The sequence below is a fragment of the Python bivittatus genome, unplaced genomic scaffold (genome assembly GCF_059951505.1).
Source record: "Python bivittatus isolate LINGU-HERP-01145 unplaced genomic scaffold, Pbiv_v1 ctg000970_np1212, whole genome shotgun sequence".
NCBI classification, from domain to species: Eukaryota; Metazoa; Chordata; class Lepidosauria; order Squamata; family Pythonidae; genus Python; species Python bivittatus.
Window position 1 is genome coordinate 3,262,594 of NW_028277121.1, and position 18,833 is coordinate 3,281,426.

General features: G+C 42.5%; 1 protein-coding gene across 2 annotated transcripts in view; it reads left to right on the forward strand.

Moving 5' to 3' along the window:
- Positions 1 to 18,833, forward strand: part of GABRB1 (gamma-aminobutyric acid type A receptor subunit beta1) — a 98,505-nt gene that overhangs the window by 78,171 nt on the left and 1,501 nt on the right. Inside the window, exons 6-8 of one of the 2 annotated variants that reach the window (XM_088131106.1) lie at positions 12,827 to 12,964; positions 13,061 to 13,213; positions 15,499 to 15,740. In XM_088131106.1, the coding sequence (XP_087987232.1) occupies positions 12,827 to 12,964; positions 13,061 to 13,213; positions 15,499 to 15,740 (533 nt within the window). The remainder of the gene's footprint in view (positions 1 to 12,826; positions 12,965 to 13,060; positions 13,214 to 15,498; positions 15,741 to 18,833) is intronic. The other variant, XM_088131107.1, reaches the window with a different exon arrangement.

The following is an 18,833-nucleotide window of genomic DNA, read 5'->3' on the forward strand; positions in this document are numbered from 1 at the left end:
GTTAAAGGTGTTGGTAGAAGGCCAGAGCAAACCATTTCTATATATTTGCCAAAATATATTCAATATTAATGACACAACCCACATAAAGTGAGATGGGTGGTGACTAAATTTGAAATATAAATAAATAAATAAAATTTTAAAATTTTAAAAAAACAGTGGGAGTTTTGATCACACCATCCTGGCTGCCATGCTGACTTTTCTTTACCATCCTTGTAGACATCCCTCATATTGGACAACCTGGAAAGATATATCCAGACAATGGCAAGAGAGAAGAAATGACAAATGGAAGCCATGCTCTGTTCCAGGAAATTTCCTTCAGACTGATTATCTAAAAGTTAGCAGGGATTTTCTGTAGAGAGAGCAGTGAAAAAGTCTTGACATTTGGCTGGCCACTGCGAGAACAAAATGCTAGATGACATAAGCATTTGATATGCTCCAATGACGTTTTCATATGCCTCTAAATAAAATCCCTTTGCTTCCCACTGAGTCTCAGAAATCTTCTAGGCAAAGGGGCAGGCTTGGCACTGAAGTCAGCACCATAACTGGACAATGGTGAGGCGGCATTCCCTCTGGAGATGGGGACATGCCATTTCAAGGCAGTGAGTTCTGCTTTAGAATTGGCACTTATCACTCCCTTTATCTGAAAGGATGTTCTGTGCTTCCTTCAGAGGGGATGTGTGGCTCACCCCATCTACCCACATTTGAGTTTGGAAAGCAGCACTGTTTCCCTTCCATGGTGAATGGAAATTTGTAATTCGTCTGGGTATGTACATCCGTGTTTCTCAATCTTGGCCACTTTAAGATGTGTGGACTTCAACTCTCAGAGTTGCTGGCTGGGGAATTCTGGGAGTTGAAGTCCACACATCTTAAAGTGGCCATGGTTGAGTAACATGGATGGATGGATGGCTGTGTGTGAGTGTGTGTGTATATTCTTTCTTTCTTTCTTTCTTTCTTTCTTTCTTTCTTTCTTTCTTTCTTTCTTTCTATTTATCACTTTTATATAGCTGACCATCTCATGTAGTGACTCTTATAGCTTCCCCTTAACTACCTCCGTGTTTTATTACAAAAGAAGGAATAGAGGTTCACACATAGATGCATAGACACATTGAGAATTTATAGGAGGGGAAGGAGTAGCAATTTATTTTATTTTCAGTTTGTAAAGAGGAGAAGCGGGTGCTTTAGGCACATATACCGTGCAACCTGAAGAAGCAGGACAAGACACTCAGTTGAGGCCAACTTGAAAGGGTCTTAACAAGTACTGATACGCTGATGGCACTGCTTTCCTGACACTTCTCATGTATGCAGGTTCTCAGCATCTTGATGGCCAAATGGTTCTGCAAATATCCAAACAGAATCATAGAGCTGGAAAGGACTTTGATTGATTATGGCTATCAGGTTGGTGTCAACTCTTAGCAACCACATGGATATTTTTCTCCATGACGATCCATCCCTAATCTGGTCCTTCAGGTCTTCCAACAATGAGAAAGGACTTTAGAGGTCATCTAATTCAACCCCTTGCCCTCAACACGAATCCTCAGAGCATTCTAGACAAATGGCTGGCCAACTTTAGCTTGGGTGAGGAAGCCGCCATGGCTCCAGGAGACAGGCTGTTCTACAGCTTAATCAATCTTGGTGTGTTTTAAACTGATTTCCCGGGGAAGCCCTCAGCGTATCTAATTTTACAAAGTGGAATTTAATTTAATTAGTTTTACATCCTGGTTGGTTACTTCCACATGCATGCGTATGGCTGTAATAGCAGGTTGAAGATTTGGAATCACAGCTCATTAGCTGGACTATTATTAGACTACCACAAATAGGTGTTCTTACACACGTGTGATGAAATGCCTGACAGACCTTGGGAATACAGAGGAGACAGCAAGACAATTAAGGGAGGAAACAGGCCCTTCACAGAAAAGACTATTGAGTCCAGAGGAGGGAAAATGCATAAGTTGTGCAGGATAATTATTCTGGTAGGTATTCAAGAGTCTGTTACGTTTGTTAAACATGCGTATGCGGCCACCCGTTTGCCAAAGGGGACCCTGGGAAGTGAACAAGAATAAAAACACGATTGATGGATTGATTAAGTGCCATCAAGCTGTTTTCAGCTCCTAGCAACCACGTAGACAGATTTTTTTCCATAAAAGCGCAACAGTCATTCAAAACCATGAAAGCAAAAAAGGCGATGTTGAGCCCCCAATAAAACTCAATCCATAAACCAAACCCCCCAGGCTAACCTCATTAACACAAGCGGAAACCATCAGGGAGAGGCAGTCTGAAAGTAACCTGGCCCCATCCGTGCAGGATTTTAAAGGTGACAACAGCACCTTGAATTGTATCCAAAAGACTACTAGTAACCAGTGCACCTTGCACAGCAGCACCGTTATATGGGTGAACCAGTGTGACGACTACGGCAGCGCCACTATATCCTGGATCAGCTGCAGCTTTTGAATGCTCTTCAAGCGCAGCGCCAGGTAGACCACATTGCAGTAGTCCAACTGGGAGGTGACTAAGGCATGAGTGACCATGTGCAGTGCTCCCCAGTCTAGGAAAGGGCACAACTGGTGCACAAAATGTATTTGTGCAAAGACTTTCCTGGCCACAGTTGCCACCTGCTCTCTGAACAGGAGTCCAGGAGGACCCCCAGTTTGCACACCAACTCTGGCAGGGGGAGTGTAACCCCAGCCAGAGTTAAAGATGGCAAATGACGAGATATGGGGGGGAGGCATAGAACCCACAACCCCATTACCCTACTAGCAATAAATATCTTTCTAGAAATCCAATTGCTTCTGATTTTGCCAGCCTCACAGATCTTGACAATAAAGCTAGTGACTTATCAAGACAAATGCTTTCAACCTGCCTTGAATGAATGAGGTCTTCATAAATTACTTGTATAGTGATTTACATTGGACAAAGACCTAGGAAACATAAGTTTGAATCCCAGAAACCAACTGTTGTAGGTTGGTATTTCTAAGCCTAGCTTATTTCTTAGAGCGGTTGTAGGGATCAAATGAAGAGGAGGCAACCCTACCAACCGCTCTGAGCTTCTAAGAGGAAAGGCAAATTTAAAATGCAAATCTTAATGGGTAGAAATGCAAAAATGGGACTGGAGTGGGAGTTCTTATCAAACATCATGCTATGTTCAGCCCTCTGAATACCAAACTCTGCGTGCCTAAATAAGCAGGGGGGGGGGTGGTTAATTCATGCTTGTCTTGACCAGCATTCCTCTATATAGAGCTGTTTTAACATTCTTATCATATTTTACTCATACAGTATATTATCAGCCATCATCTATTACTCTAAAATATAGAACATTCATTGCTGAATACTAATTGCCAATGTAAAACACTAAATATCACATTGTGAGCGTTTAGTGGGTGACACTATAAAATTGGCTCCCACATTAAATAAAGAATTGTGGGAGGAATAGAAAATGTCTCATTAAGGTTTTGTTTTTTTTCTTTAAACAGTCTGCTGTTAACATTTTCTCTCTCTGTCTCTGTCTCTCTCTCTCTGAATAAATTGGTATGGTCTTAAATGTATATAACTTTGAAACAGAATTAGGGGCTAGCTTTTAAGGGGCATTACTACAATTCAATGCAAAACATTCCAGCAGGCACCCTGGCTGCATTCAGACAAGATGTTTAGCCAGGATAGTGCATTAGTTCATTTTCTGGATGAACTCAATACATTGATCCAGAACCCACAGGGCTCAATTCACCTAACATACTGGCCTACGAGAGCCTTAACCAAAGTTAACATTAACCCAGCTTAGTCTGTTGTATGAATGCAATGACTAAGTCTTTAAATGGCCTGGTTGCACACATTGTGTGGCCACAGCCTCTTATGTGTAGACTTGTTTTTCCAAAAACCACAAGTAGAAGGAATGTGCCAGACAGACCCTTGCTAGTTGCCTGCATTTATAAGGCTGATCACATCTGAGATCTAGTCTTGGGCTAAAGCTGTCCCCAGGTGCTTCTTCCCCTTTTCTCAAGCATTAATACCATCATCCCTTTCCCCAAAAGGACACTGTTGCTCTAACCCTGGTTTAACCAACTGCCCATGTTCAAAGATAGTATTTGCGTTCAGGGAAAACATGACTCTTACGGACCACTCACATAATCTGCCCCTGAATAACAATTCCTGAACATGGGCATCCATTAGAAACCACAGTGACGTTGTGCGCACCATGATGTCAGGGCACAGATGATACAAACTGTTGCCTGATGGGGTTGGGGTGTATATGGCATCACTTGCTCCCCTGTCTGCGCATACCTGTCTGGCCAAGGAAAATGAGACGGAGCACGTCCCCTAGCACTCCTGGGGCTTTCCTCTGTCACTCTGGCGGGATACGGCGAAGCCTTTTAATAGTTTATCTTTCAAACTATTTATAACAGACTCAGGGCAGGATGTAACAGATTCTGCCCGCCCACCCCCAAGCATTAAAGACATACATAAATTAAAAAGTAGTATATCAAAAGAAAAGAGCCAGTTTGGTGTGGCGGTTGAGGCACCAGGGTAGAAACGGGGAGACCATGAGTTCCAGTCCCACCTTAGGCACGAAGCCAGCTGGGTGACCTTGGGCCAGTCAGTCCCTCTCAGCCCTAAGAAGGAGGCAAGGGCAAACCACTTCCAAAAGATCTTGCTAAGATAGAAGATAGATGATAGATAGTTAGATAGATAGATAGATAGATAGATAGATAGATAGATAGATAGATAGATAGATAGATAGATAGATAGATAGATAGATATCCACCTTTCTCTCTGATGGGAGAGGATTATATTAAATGGGGACTTCCACTGTAAAGGCCTTTTACTTGGGATCATCTCATGAACCTCATGAGGTGGGGGACCTGCAACAGTCCCTCTCTAAATTATGCTATAAATGATTTGGTGGAGTTTTAACACTTTTCAGACATTTTTTCTAACATACCTCAAGTGCTATAGCTCTTTTCCAAGAAATTGAAGGAAACGGTATTGGCTATTGTCCTAGCAGCCGCTGGAAAAGCTGCCCTCTGCCACCATGGGTCATCTAAGGTGAGAATGGACAATGTGGACCTTCAGATACTGTTGGAATGAAACTCCCTCATCTTTTGCCATTGGCCATACTAGGTCTTGCTGATGAGAAATGGAATTAAGGCCACCTGGTGCCAGTTCAGCTAATTTTGATACCAATTCCCATTATCCCTAGCTAACATTGCTGATGGCCAAGGTTTATAGGAATGGTAATCCAAAACATCTGAAGGTCCCAACCTTGTGTATCCCTTTCTGAGGACTACCCAGAGAAGTCCCATCTCCCATGGCAGAAATACAGTATATCTATTGGTTGTTACCAGGGATCATTTGTGGACATCATATCCAATACCTCCTCTTGGTAAACTCACTAAACCCTCCTGGAACTGAACACTGTGCCATCTCTAAAAAATAAGCGCATGTCACAAACTCCAGCACTGTGCAAATATTTATAAGACCCAGCAAAGTCAGCAGCAATTGTTTCTTTCGCTCTGAGTTCCTGACCTCGGGGACGTAATCATTTTCTTAAGCTTTGCTCCTTCTTCTCCTTCGGGCTGGCCTGTGTGTGACTAGCAGTTATGACATTCCTATCAGACATCCTCTGTGCTGGCCAAAACGGGTACAAGAGAATCTCTTATATTCTCCCCTTGACTTCTGATTCCTGCAACTCCATACAGCAAGCAGAGAGATCCCTTAAGTTAATCATATCAGCCCTTCCCTATGGTTGCCATTTCACAGGGCGCAGCGGCAGCATGGCAATCTTTAAAAACATTCAGCGTGAGAAGCTGATTACCATGCAGATCCAGCTATTGTCCAAGGGCTGTTGCAAATCTCTGAAAATGGATGCTGAAAAAATGGAAACATGTTTGATCTAAATTTGTGTATGTGTGTGTGCACGCGTGCACGCCTTGAGGTCAGTGCTAACTCCTAGTGATTGCCTGGACTAGTCCCTGCAGTTTCCTTGGCAAGATTTTTGGAAGTGGTTTGCCATTGCCTTCTTCCCAGGGCTGAGAGGGACTGACTGGCCCAAGGTCACCCAGCTGGATTCATGTCTAAGAAGACTAGAGCTCACAGTGTCCTAATTTCTAGCCTGGTGCCTTCACCACTACAACAACTGGCTCTTTGTTATAAACTACTGGATTTAAATGGCTTGTCTCAGCCGCCGTCACACCTGCTTCTTGTTCAGAAAAAGCTCTATAGTGTTCCTTAATACCCTTCGTTGCTGCCCAGTTACAGTACCTGTAATATCCATGAAATTCTTTCACACTGGGATGAAGACTGTTGAGTGAAGCTGCAGAACAAACTGAATACGATTTCTAAAAAGGACAAAAAAGCTGTATTGCAATGTCACCGTGCAAGCCACAGCCTTTTGCACCTGCATTCTGACATCAGACAGAAGCGCATCAATCACAGGGATTGCCCTGTGATTTCATGAGACACGTTTCCTCTTTGCCCCCTTTGACTACTCTGTGGCCATCAGGGGTGTCCACAGGGTGGGGTCAAGATGGTGGCCATGACTGCATGATCAAAGCCCCGTATCATTTTTATGTATGGCACCTATAAAAAACAATGGGGTAGATCGTGCACTTACGGCCAGCATCTTGACTCCTCTGATGCATCGACCCACGTGGGCATCCCTCACTTGGGCTTTCACAATGTGCACAAGTTCTGAAATCAAAGCAGATCTTCAGGCAAACCCATAATTTGTTTCTAGGACTGTTGACTAGCCAGCCTGCTCTAATAGCTCTTGGCCAATTTTAATCCCGTAAAGTCACCATTAAATTCTGTCATGCAGGCCTTGTGAGTCTTGTCGTTTCGCATATTTGGGGAAAAGGAAGAAAGAAAAGGCTACTTGGAGATAATGGACCCATCTTCGTATTATTTGCCTTTGGGCCAGCCTGTGTATTCGTTGGGTTTCTGCCAATGTGTGAACAGCTGTTGAAGCTCAGGTCTCTGAGCAAAGGATGCTTAAAGATCACTGTCTGCTGGTTAGGTCAGAGAAGCGTTTTATCAATTCATTTCTTGCTCCGATAGAAATTCCATTTTGCATGTTTGCACTTCGCTTTTATTCAAACGCTTAATGAATGCAGTATGTGCCCTCCATTTAAATTCCTTTTAGAACAAGGGATATGATTTCCTTTTAGAATTAATTGCAGGTTAGCATTATTTCCAAACACAGGGAAACGATGTTAAGCCTAATGTTGGCTTCCTAGAAGGAATCAGCAAATCATGGTTTATTAATCTGGTTTGTTTTAAGATTCAGTATAGTTTAGGGTTGAAATGAGATATGAAACAGCTGTTAAGTGAAAATAAAAAGAAATGTTACCCTTCCCAATGACAGTGGAGGAAAAGTGATGAGAAGACCACAAACAAGGTTAGTCTAGGCTTTTTCCTCTAATGCAAAATTATAGGATGGTGGGGATTTTTTTTCTTTTGAAGAAGGCATCACCCACAATGGGAAAAGGCCCATTCTCTGGTAGAGTGCTTACACCTTAAAACATTAGCCTGAATTTTTCCTAGCCTCTCATCTACTGTCAGTTGGTGCTATTGTTAGGAATAGAGAAATAGAGAACGTAATTAAATCAGGACTATTTCAAAATAAAGCAAGACCTAAACATTAACTGTGTTTTCCACCCATTCTGCTTGCCATGTCATATCAGGGTGCCCGGCATCTTTGGATCGCTCGGAATCCAACACCGTGATTTTAAATCAGTTAAAGGTTCTGGTGCAAATTTAAGGTGACCACATCCTACAAATAAGACTGATCTGCCTTCTTAGGGGAAATGCAGAAAGTCACAGTTCAACAGTTAGCCAGATCTTTGGGATTTTCTTGATTCTTTCCCTATTCCCGAAGTTTTACAGTGTCTTGCCTGACGAAATGCTCTGGAGAAGTCAGAGGTTTGCACACCCTTTTGTGTCATTTTTTTTGGTCCTAAAAACATTAACAGTTATCTATGGATTTTAGATTGTCTTCCTCTTGGATCAATGTAACTGTTACTACTTTTGGCAAATTATCTTTAATTTGAGATTCGGGGTTTTTGGTGGTTCCCCCCCCCCCCCATTAGGATCAAGATCACATGGATCCCTTCCGGTTTCAAATATGTGAACATTATGCATCTATGAATATTTCTGGGGTTGCCTTCATTCAGTCAATGTTTGGAAAGACCTGGTGGAATGAATATCTTAATAAGTGATCATGGAAGTACTTGTTTCACTCTACCCTGCCCTGGTGTCTGGTCCTGGACACCACATTCAAAAAGACAGAGACACGAGCAAATTCAGAGTAGGGTTTGCAAAATGGTGAAAGATCTAGAAACCAAGGGCTATGAGGAATGGTTAGAAGATCTAGGTATATTGAGCCCATAGAAGAGAGAGTTGGGGGCAATGTGATAGCAAATATTCAAATATCATCCAGAGAAGGGGATGGATTTATCCTCTGTTGCCCCTGAGGGCAGGACAGAACCAATTGGTTAAAACTACAAGGAAGCAGGTTCAGGCTGGACCCTAGAAAGAATGTCTTGATTCTATGAGCTGTCAGCCAGTGGAATAAACTCTCACATGAAGTCGTGAGCTCTCCTTTGGTAGAGCTTTTGCAGATGGGTGGTCATCTGTCAGAGATGTTCTAGTGCAGTGTTTCTCAACCTTGGCGACTTGAAGATGCGTGGACTTCAACTCCCAGAATTCCTCAGCCAGCATGGCTGGCTGAGCAATTCTGGGAGTTGACGTCCACGCATCTTCAAGTCGCCAAGGTTGAGAAACACTGTTCTAGTGGATCCTGCATTGAGTAGGAGGTTAGACCAGATTATCAATAAGATCACTTCCAACTCTATCATTCTGTATTTCTATGACTAAATATTCCACCCCACTAAAAATTTGCCTTAGGCTTGGATCTATAATCAAATTAAACTAGCTTCTATAAATACCCATTGTGTCAGCCAACCTGTTTTTATCCTTAGATCAAACTCTTTGGGTTTTGTTTTTTTTCCTGTCATTGCTCTTCGTATGGAATGAATTAACATGAAACTCCTTTTCAGGCTGCAGGCTCGAGTAATGTTATAGTCGCATGTGGGATAAGTGAAAAATAGGTATGGAAAATAAGCAAACCAGAAACTTGAACCCGGAGGGATTTCTTGGGGACGCAAAAAAGCCAGCAGTCTGTTGTATTGTAACAGAGAGCTCAGAAGCATCCTGGAAGTTGTGACTGCCCCCTGCAGCAGCTTCATGGACTCAATCACATCCTGCTTCACTGAAAAAATTGTAGCTACAAGTGTGTGTGATATATGAAAAATCTTGTTTTGCAAGCTTTTCTTCTTGCAAGCATCACCAGCTATTAGTGAGTGATAATTCCAAAAGAAAATGTCTTGGTATTATAAAGGGATGGGAGAATTTGCAAATGCTGTTGGTCTCAATCTTGATTTTGTAGCTGCACCATCTCCTTTATCTAAGTCTACCATGTCTCTTCTTTAATTTCTTTAAAGTACAGTTGGATCATGGAATACATGCAGAAGACATGCCATTACAGGGTTGCTTTGCCTCATCTTGGAGAAGAGTTGTGATCCATTCCTTTTATGGGTCAAGTTCGCACATTAGTTCATTGCAATAACAACCTAAGCAAGGTGGTTGAGTTTTGTAGGAGAAGGGTTTTGTTGTGGTATAATTCCAGAGCTTCTTTGCTGACCCTTCTCCTACAAAACCCAACCACCTTGCTTAGGTTGTTATTGCAATGAACTAATGTGTGAACTTGATTCATAAATATTTCAGTACAAAAAAAATTATAAATGTATGGATTTGGTTTACATATCGCCTCACTCCAGAGGCTCTTGGCAATATGCAATTGTTGTTGTTCAGTCGTTCAGTCGTGTCCGACTCTTCGTGACCCCATGAACCATATTGCACCAGGCCTTCCTGTCCTTCACTGCCTCCCTGAATTGGCTCAGTTTCATGCTCATTGCTTCGGTGATGTTACCTAGCCATCTCATCCTCTGCCGTCCTCTTCTCCTTTTGCCTTTAATCTTTCCCAGCATCAGGGTCTTCTCCAAAGAGATCTCTCTTCGCATTAGGTGACCAAAGTATCTGAGCTTGAGCTTCATTATCAATCCTTCCAATGAGCAATCAGGGTTGATTTCCTTTAAGATTGACTGGTTTGACCTCCTAGCAGTCCAGGGGACTCTCAAGAGTCTTCTCCAGCACCACAGTTCAAAGGCGTCAATTCTTCGGCGCTCAGCCTTCCTTATGGTCCAGCTCTCATAGCCATACATTGCTACTGGAGGCAATATGCAAAGTACACCACAAAATGGCAATGCAATAAAATAAAAAATAATAAAAGCTATAAGCAATGACAAACAATAATAGCACAGATCTTTCTCCAGCTGCTTAATCTTTTTTTTGTTTGTTGTTGTTTAGTCATTAAGTCGTGTCCGACTCTTCGTGACCCCATGAACCATATTGCGCCAGGCCTTCCTGTCCTTCACTGCCTCCCTGAGTTTGCTCAGTTTCATGCTCATTGCTTCAGTGATGCTATCTAACCATCTCATCCTCTGCCGTCCTCTTCTCCTTTTGCCTTCAATCTTTCCCAGCATCAGGGTCTTCTCCAAAGAGATCTCTCTTCGCATTAGGTGACCAAAATATCTGAGCTTGAGCTTCATTATCGATCCTTCCAATGAGCAATCAGGGTTGATTTCCTTTAAGATTGACTGGTTTGACCTCCTAGCAGTCCAGGGGACTCTCAAGAGTCTTCTCCAGCACCACAGTTCAAAGGCATCAATTCTTCGGCGCTCGGCCTTTTTTATGGTCCAGCTCTCACAGCCATACATTACTACTGGAAAAACCATAGCTTTGACTATGCGGATCTTTGTCGGCAAGGTGATTTAATTAATTGTAGTTAATGCATTTATTATTTAATAATAACAAATAAAATCTCCAAAGGCCTTCTAAAAAAACCTGGTTCGATCTACTTTCTGAAAGGCCACGAAAGTGGGGGCCATTCTTGCCTTGGGAATAAGCTGTTCCAAAAAGGGAGCAGCCATCAAAAATGCATGCTTTTGTGCCCCTTCCTGACATTAGTCTGGTAAGAGGGGACCTTCAGCAGAGGCTGTCTATTCTCCAGGTCAGAATTTACTTGGTGGAGCTTAGGTGATTCCTAAGAGATCCAGGTCTTGAGCCATATATGTGAAACCTTGATTTAAATCAACCTCCTAAGATAACTGCTGACTTTTGCTCTTCACAGTTTACTTTCCGCCAGGCGATGCTTCATTCCAGAAGAATTACAGAATTTGCTACAAGCAATGATGGCCACCAACTTGGTCAGCTTTAATATGAAATTAAGCAGATTCATGGACAATACTGCTGTCAGTGACTGCTTGGTCCTAAATGCCTATATATTAGCCCAACCTGAGTACTAGTACCAGAATCCAGGGAAGATGAGAAGAAGGATGCTGGTGAACTTGGCTTTCCATGTATGTCTTGGCTGGCCACTGTTGGAAATAGGATGCTAGACTAGAAAGCCATTTCATCTGAGCCAGCTTGGCTCTTCTTAGGTTTTAAAACACTTAACATCATCCATATTATTTTAAAATGTTAGAAGTTACAAGGCTTAAGAATTGCAAGAACGCCCCTTCCTTCCTTCCTTCCTTCCTTCCTTCCTTCCTTCCTTCCTTCCTTCCTTCCTTCCTTCCTTCCTTCCTTCCTTCCCTCCTTTTCAAAAAAATCTCCATGAAAGAGATAATAATGTTCAAGGTCACATTCTAAAGTCAAATAGAGTCAATTTAAATATTTCATGTTAAAGCTGTAAGAGGACAAGACAATGACTGAGGTGTAGTTCCCAGATTTGCTGCAATGTTTTACGGGAAGAATGAACTACTTAATCATTCTCAGGTTGCCATAATGCCTGCATTTATTTATTCAGCTCATCACATTTCCTCCCTATCCTAGCTTAGTAATAGCAAACAAGAATGCTTTTCAGGTCAACAAGGTTTTACAGGGGCCAGAATGCAATTTTTCTTGCTATGTAAACTATGAAGACACGGCCTCATAATGTTTGTTTATCATTATAGTAAGACATTTTCCTATTGAAAGCTTTGCCTCGCAAACATTAGCTTCCAAATAGTAAAGGAAGATGTTCTTTTCCCAAAGAAGGGAAACCCCAAATAAGATCCCAATATTTTGAAAATGTGTGATTGGGCTTCTAAGGTTCTGTGGTATGTAGCACAATTCTATAGGCTTGTACATTTCCTATACATGCTAAACTAGACAGAAGTCCTACAGTAGAATTTACTTCTGATTAGACATTGGTGGAATTATGTCACTAATCTACATTATACCCTGTGCAGTAAAATAAGTCTACTGTGCTAAGTGGAACTTACTTCCAGAGAAATGAACCTAGGGCTGCTGTCTTGCTGAATTCTGCTATTGTGTTGTAATTTATTGATCTGATTCAAATCACTGAACTTTCTAATATTCAGCAGCTCTCTGTTGCATCTGATAGAAGACTGGAGAAACATCTGTAAAATCTTTTAACTTTTGAATCTCTGCTTTTTAAAATGAGAATTTAATATGTACCATAAAAAGGAACATTAATCTAATATGTAGCATTAAATGGAACAAAAGTGGCTTGTTCAAAAAAAAAAAAAAAAGACAGTAATGATGTCAATTTATCATTGTAGGCTGGATTTATTGTTACACAGCTGTGGAATATATACAGTGCTATAATTTGGATTATGTCTCCTAATGTTATGTCTCCTTTGCAATTTTCTTTAGAAAGAAAATTAAACTGTAAAACACTTCGCTGACAAACTTGCTTATCTGTCTCTACCTGCAGATGGATACACGACCGACGATATTGAATTCTACTGGAATGGAGGGGAATCTGCTGTAAGCGGAGTGAATAAAATCGAGCTCCCTCAGTTCTCGATTATCGATTACAAGATGATCTCCAAAAGGGTAGTGTTTGCAACAGGTAAGCACTAAGCTTCAGCAGACGCGCCCTGGAAACGTTAGTAGGAAACAAATGCATTTCTGACATCATGGTTTCATTTTTTTTCCTTTTAAATAGGGGCTTACCCCCGCCTCTCACTGAGTTTCCGACTGAAAAGGAATATTGGCTATTTCATTCTGCAGACCTACATGCCTTCTACTCTGATTACAATTCTGTCATGGGTGTCCTTCTGGATCAACTATGATGCCTCTGCTGCAAGAGTTGCACTGGGTAATTTGCTTCTTGGGCTGGGCTACTGCTGGAGAATGGTTGGGGGTCATTCCCTGTTTGCTCTGCTCCCAGCACCCTCCCAGCCAACCCTCGTATCCAGATCAGAGCAAGCATACGTGCCACACAGTTCAGCCAGCAAAAAATATAGCTTGATGTTTATTTCTTGAATATCAGCCAAGATCAAAACACAGTTAACTTGCAGAAATGTGACAAAAGGCAAGCGAAAGCAGGAGAGAGAGAGACATGAGCAATGGGCAAGGGAAAAAAGGAGTCAATACCAACAATCTAAGAGAGCCAGTCTGGTGTGGCGGTTGAGGCACCAGGCTAGAAACGGGGAGGCCCTGAGTTCTAGTCCCACCTCAGGCACAAAGCCAGCTGGGTGACTTTGGGACAGTCACTCCCCCTCTGCCCTAGGAAGGAGGCAAGGGCAAACAACTTCCAAAATCTTGCTGAGAAAACTGCAGGGACTAGTTCAAGCGGGTGCCAGGAATCAACGCTGACTCGAAGGCACCAAAACAAAAAAATCAAGCATCTACATTATCTGTGTCTATCTGTCAAAAGGCACAGAAGTTTCCAGTGCCTCTGGAGGCAATTTGGAGCGGAGGGGGTAATCAGCATGGCGAATCCCAAAGGGAGGGGCCTTTGGTTGTTCCAGCTTTCAGCCTTTCGTGTATGTCACAGCAGCAGCATAGAGATGGAAAGGAGGGCACCAAGCGATCTGTCCTTTATTCTGCACAAAGGAAACAATTTGATGGATGGGGATGATGTATCCAACATTCCCCTTCTCGTTAGCTCCATGCACTGATTTGTGCATTGTAATTGGCCAGCTCATGCATCATTTCATGCTCTGAGTCCCAATGGTTCATTCTACCCGAGGAAGTGGTCCCAGGGCAGTGGCTTGGTAAATGCATTTACACTAGACCATCTGTTGGGCGATATAAAAGTTTTACCTGCTCCTTCTCTTGCATGTGCCTCATAGAGTGTAGTTTAACATCTGTATATTTCACATTGGATCCAGGCTGCTTTGTGTCTGCAGCCCTGATAGAACCCTGCTGTCCTCAAGTAATGTGGTTGGGACTGATTCTTTTATCTTGAAGTCCAGTAGTCGTTTGTGTGGCCAAACTGATTCACAGAAGATCAAGTGAAGATGGAAGGAGCATACTGAAATTCTGTGCAGAAAGGTATCAACATCCAAGATACCATAGAAGATATTCCCTACATACAGATGCCATGCCATGCAGGCGGTGGTTTTCCCTATGACACTCTATGGAAGCCAACATTGAAGAAACAGGATAGAAAGAGCATTGATGCTTTTGAGTTAGTTGAGTTTAGTGTTGGAAGAGACTCCTGAGGATACCATAGAAAGCCAAGAAAGTAAAGAAATGGGTCATAAAATCAATCCAAAGGCACAAACACCCTGGCTCAAATTATCATATTTTGTATACATTATGTGAAGAACCAGGAAGAAAGAGAAGATGAGGATGACCAGCAGCCAGGTGGATAGACTCGATTACAGCGGCAAATGGTATGCCACTGGAAGACCTGAAGGGCCTGGTTGGGGACAGATCATCATGGAGAAAATCTATCTATGTGGTCACTAAGACTCAACACCAACTTGATGGCACATAATCAAGTAATCAAGTCCTGCAGGCCAGGAAAACATGGTGGGGCAGATTTATCCTGAAAGGCCAGAGATTTTTCAGCACTGATGTATATCTGCCAGAACTATATAGGTTTAACTTACAAACTTCTATACAAAATCTTGACTCATGCATCTCTCTCACTTCCAAAAACTTTCCTAGGAACATGTGTTCCTAGATCAAATATGCACATTCTAACCTGGTGAAACATGGTTGTAGAGAACTTAATATAACTTAAGAACTAGCACACATCCTGCAATGTAACTCCAATAATTAATACCTGCAATGTGTTGCGAAACAATGCCACGGTATGGAGGTAAACACCAACCAACGTGGCACATGGAATATTGTTACAGCACGTGGTATTTAAGCTTCTGCTACCCTTAGAAAGGCACAAGCTTATGGTCTTTCCCAGTGTCCCAAAGTCTCAAAGGTCTCACCCATTCACTGTGGCAAGTCTTGAGGGCTGTAGCTTCCAAATCTGATTGACACAATGGAAAAGATGCTAAAAGATTTAGAGGACTAGATCAATGTAGGAATGGCCCAGAAAGCGCGGTGGGATACGTGTGTGATGAATTCGTTATGATGAGGTATCTTCAGAAGTGAAGAATGTCCTTCTAAAGGTAACCCTTCCCTTCTCTGTAGGAATCACCACTGTGCTGACAATGACCACCATTAGCACTCACCTCAGGGAAACCCTTCCCAAGATCCCGTACGTGAAGGCGATTGACATCTACCTTATGGGCTGCTTTGTGTTTGTGTTCCTCGCCTTACTGGAATACGCATTTGTCAACTACACGTTCTTTGGCAAAGGTCCCCAGCATCAGAAGAAAGCGGCGGAAAAAGCCACCAACGAGAGGAAGAAAGTGGAGATGAATAAAGTTCAGGTAACCAATGCCCCGAAAGTTGATGTAGTTTCCTATTTATCTGGAGAAGCGTTGTTGAAGCAGAAGATCATAACATTCCTAACAAGTTAATTTCTTAGTGAATACATATTACAAATGTAAATGTGCTTTTTAAAGTGTTCTAGTCCTCCTGGTTGGGAAGATAATTGGGAAAAGGTTTTTTGAATTAGACGATATGAAAGGAACGTGCAATATTCAGAATATTCCATAGTTCATCACTTTGGTAATTAGCACAAGACTTTCAGTGGTCAGTGATTTCAGTATCAATATTTATTGTTTATAAATATCTGTCTCTCAAAATTGGCCTAGAAATGTATTTGTGTGCTCCGTACATCCAGATACAGCCCAATGAAAAATGCTTTAAAATTAACGTGGAAAAATTGTTGATCAGTAGGGCTTCTATTGATTATCTGTTTTTGTTGTATTATGGGCCTTGGTGTGCGAGATGACTTGTTTTAGAAACGCAACAAATATCGGAGTAAAGTAAGTAGAGAACTAAGTAAGAACTAATATATGTGCATCCATATGTACTGTATATTAATACAAATGGAAGGTGTAGGTGGTAGGAACGTGATCTCAGAAGCGCCTTTCAGTTATCCATAGATTCCTTTAAATAATCCTTATTCTGCTTTTATCTCTGTTCATCCTTCTTCTTTTTTCCTCCCCAACTAATATAAAGTATCAGCTGTTTGGGATTGGAAAATAGTTCTGAGGTTTGGCTCTGTGGATTCCAAGGACAGAAGCAGTGTGTGCTAGCTGACCCAAATCCTTCATAGAAGAACAGGTTTTCCTAGGTTTTATTTACACATGATACTTCTTGACTGACAGGCCTAAAAATAGGAAGGTGGTTGCTCTTTGAAGAATTAAAGCCATCCTTTGGGGTCATTTGGGTCACTGGAATAACAATTGTCCCATGGTTTCTTGGCCTCAGGGTCATTTAGCAATTAAATTTTTTATTTAGCAATTTTGTCCTCATTTTAGGCCATCTTGCATTGTTGATTTGTAATTCAGAGCCCAGATTGTCTTCTCGGTTAACTCCTACTGATGTGGAATTGGGGAAAGGTAGAATAGGACGAGGACTAGAATAGGCAAAGATACAGATGACCTCTCCTTCCTTCTGTCAGAAGAAATGAGTTCATTGGTTAGCCATCACTATAAGCTCTTCCTCACGGGTAGTAAAAGCTACAAAATGAATAGCCCAATGATTTATGCAATCAGGTGGTTCAAAACAATTTAGAAATTCATTTAAAAATGTAGTGGCCTTGTTCATAATGCTTTAAATTAAAGTAGTAATTCATCCATTCTTGCCTTGTAATAAGCTGCAAGCCCCAAGTGAAGGGATCTCTATGAATCATCAGTTTAAGCCATTAGTGCCTGTGAGTTACCTGCCTTTGCAATGGGGAAGAAATAATAAACGGTATTAATGATCTGTACGCTCCTGTTGCAGGTGACTATATAACAACATTTGGAAGTCTTTAATTTAATGATTCGAATGCTTGGTAATTAACAGTTTGTTGATTTGTTTGCTTGTGTACCATTCCGATTTCTAAGGCCGCCCCAAGCCAATTCTGGGCAGCGTATAATTTTAGCCAGCGTCATACGTAGAAAACAACAGAAACCCAGAAAAAGCATCATGGGGTAGGGAGAAATATGGAACGCCGACAATATGCATCAAATGGGCACACTGCCAGGCTATCCCAGAGCTTGGTGAAAAAGCCAAGTTTTTAAAAAATGTCGAAAGGGCTGCAGGGTCCGAATCTGCAGGAAGATGCTCTTCCAGAAGGCAGGTGCCACGGCAGAGAAGGCGTCCTCCCTGGGTCCATCAGATGACCTCACTGCATGGATGGGACATGAATCACAGCCACCCCGTCAGATCTTACAGGGTGGGCAGAAATAACGGGAGAGGGACAGGCCCTCCGATATCCCGAGGAGTGTGTAAGCATTCTAGCCTCGGGAGACACCCAGATGACCTGTTTTCAGGTAAAAGCATCGCTCTCTGGCTGATGTCCCCCAGCATCAGGCATTGCAGGGTCATGGGAGTCCCACTCAGTTCTCGTGGTCATCCTGACACCTGTTAACTCACCTAACCCTTTTGAAAGGCTTAAGAGTATCTTGTGTGGTTGTGGCTGTGGATTTCAGTCTATTTCTCCCTTCAGGGAATTCCTCCCTAACTGATTTCTCTACCGTAGAATTCCGAGAAACGATCCAGGAGGCACAGTCTGGGCTTGTGGATCGCTGCCAGAGGCGTCCACGGGATCCGTCCCTTTTGCCGAATTGACAAAAGCAGTGTCACATGGTGCGATGCAAGCTCTGTCTCAGTTGCCTGCCACGAGGCATGACCAAAAGAAGGAGAGCGTGCCTTGCATCGGGACGGCACTGCCTTTTCACTTGCCAGCCCATACCCCCAACCCAGCTACCCTGTGGATGCCACTGAGCACATCCCAAACTTACTGGGTGGCATCATTGCCCCACCTCAGCAGAGAACATGTATTCCTCAGTGACAGTGTGTTGCAGGAAACTATCCTCGGCGATGCACATCACAGACTGTCCCTTCTCCTCTTCCTGATTTTTCTCATCAAGCAATAGCTTCTATTCTGGAAATCACCGTGGTAAAAAGTGCTGTGTTACTTTCTTAGACTTTACAGATAGTCCTCGTTTAGTGACTGCCCCATTTAGCGACCCCATTCGCAGTTGCAACGGTGATGAAAAAGTAACTTTACAAGCAGTCCTCGCATTTACGACCTTTGCAGGTCTGTAAAGCAGAGGAAAGCTGAAGAAAGATCATAAGCACAGTCGTTCCACTTAGTGGCTGCTTCACTTAATGACTGAGTTGCCAGTCCCAACTGTGGTCGCTAAACAAGGACTTTCTGTAAAAACAAAGAGAGTTGGCCAGGGGTATCTGCAGTGTGTGTGATGCACTTAAAAAACAGGCGGAACTTTGATCACACCATAGTGGCTGCCAAATTGACTTTTTTTATCACACCCTGCAGAGACCCCTAGATTTGCCCATGGTTGGAGCTGGCCCTGCCATCAGGGAGACTGAGGCAGCCACTTCAGCATCAGTTCTGGGCGTCA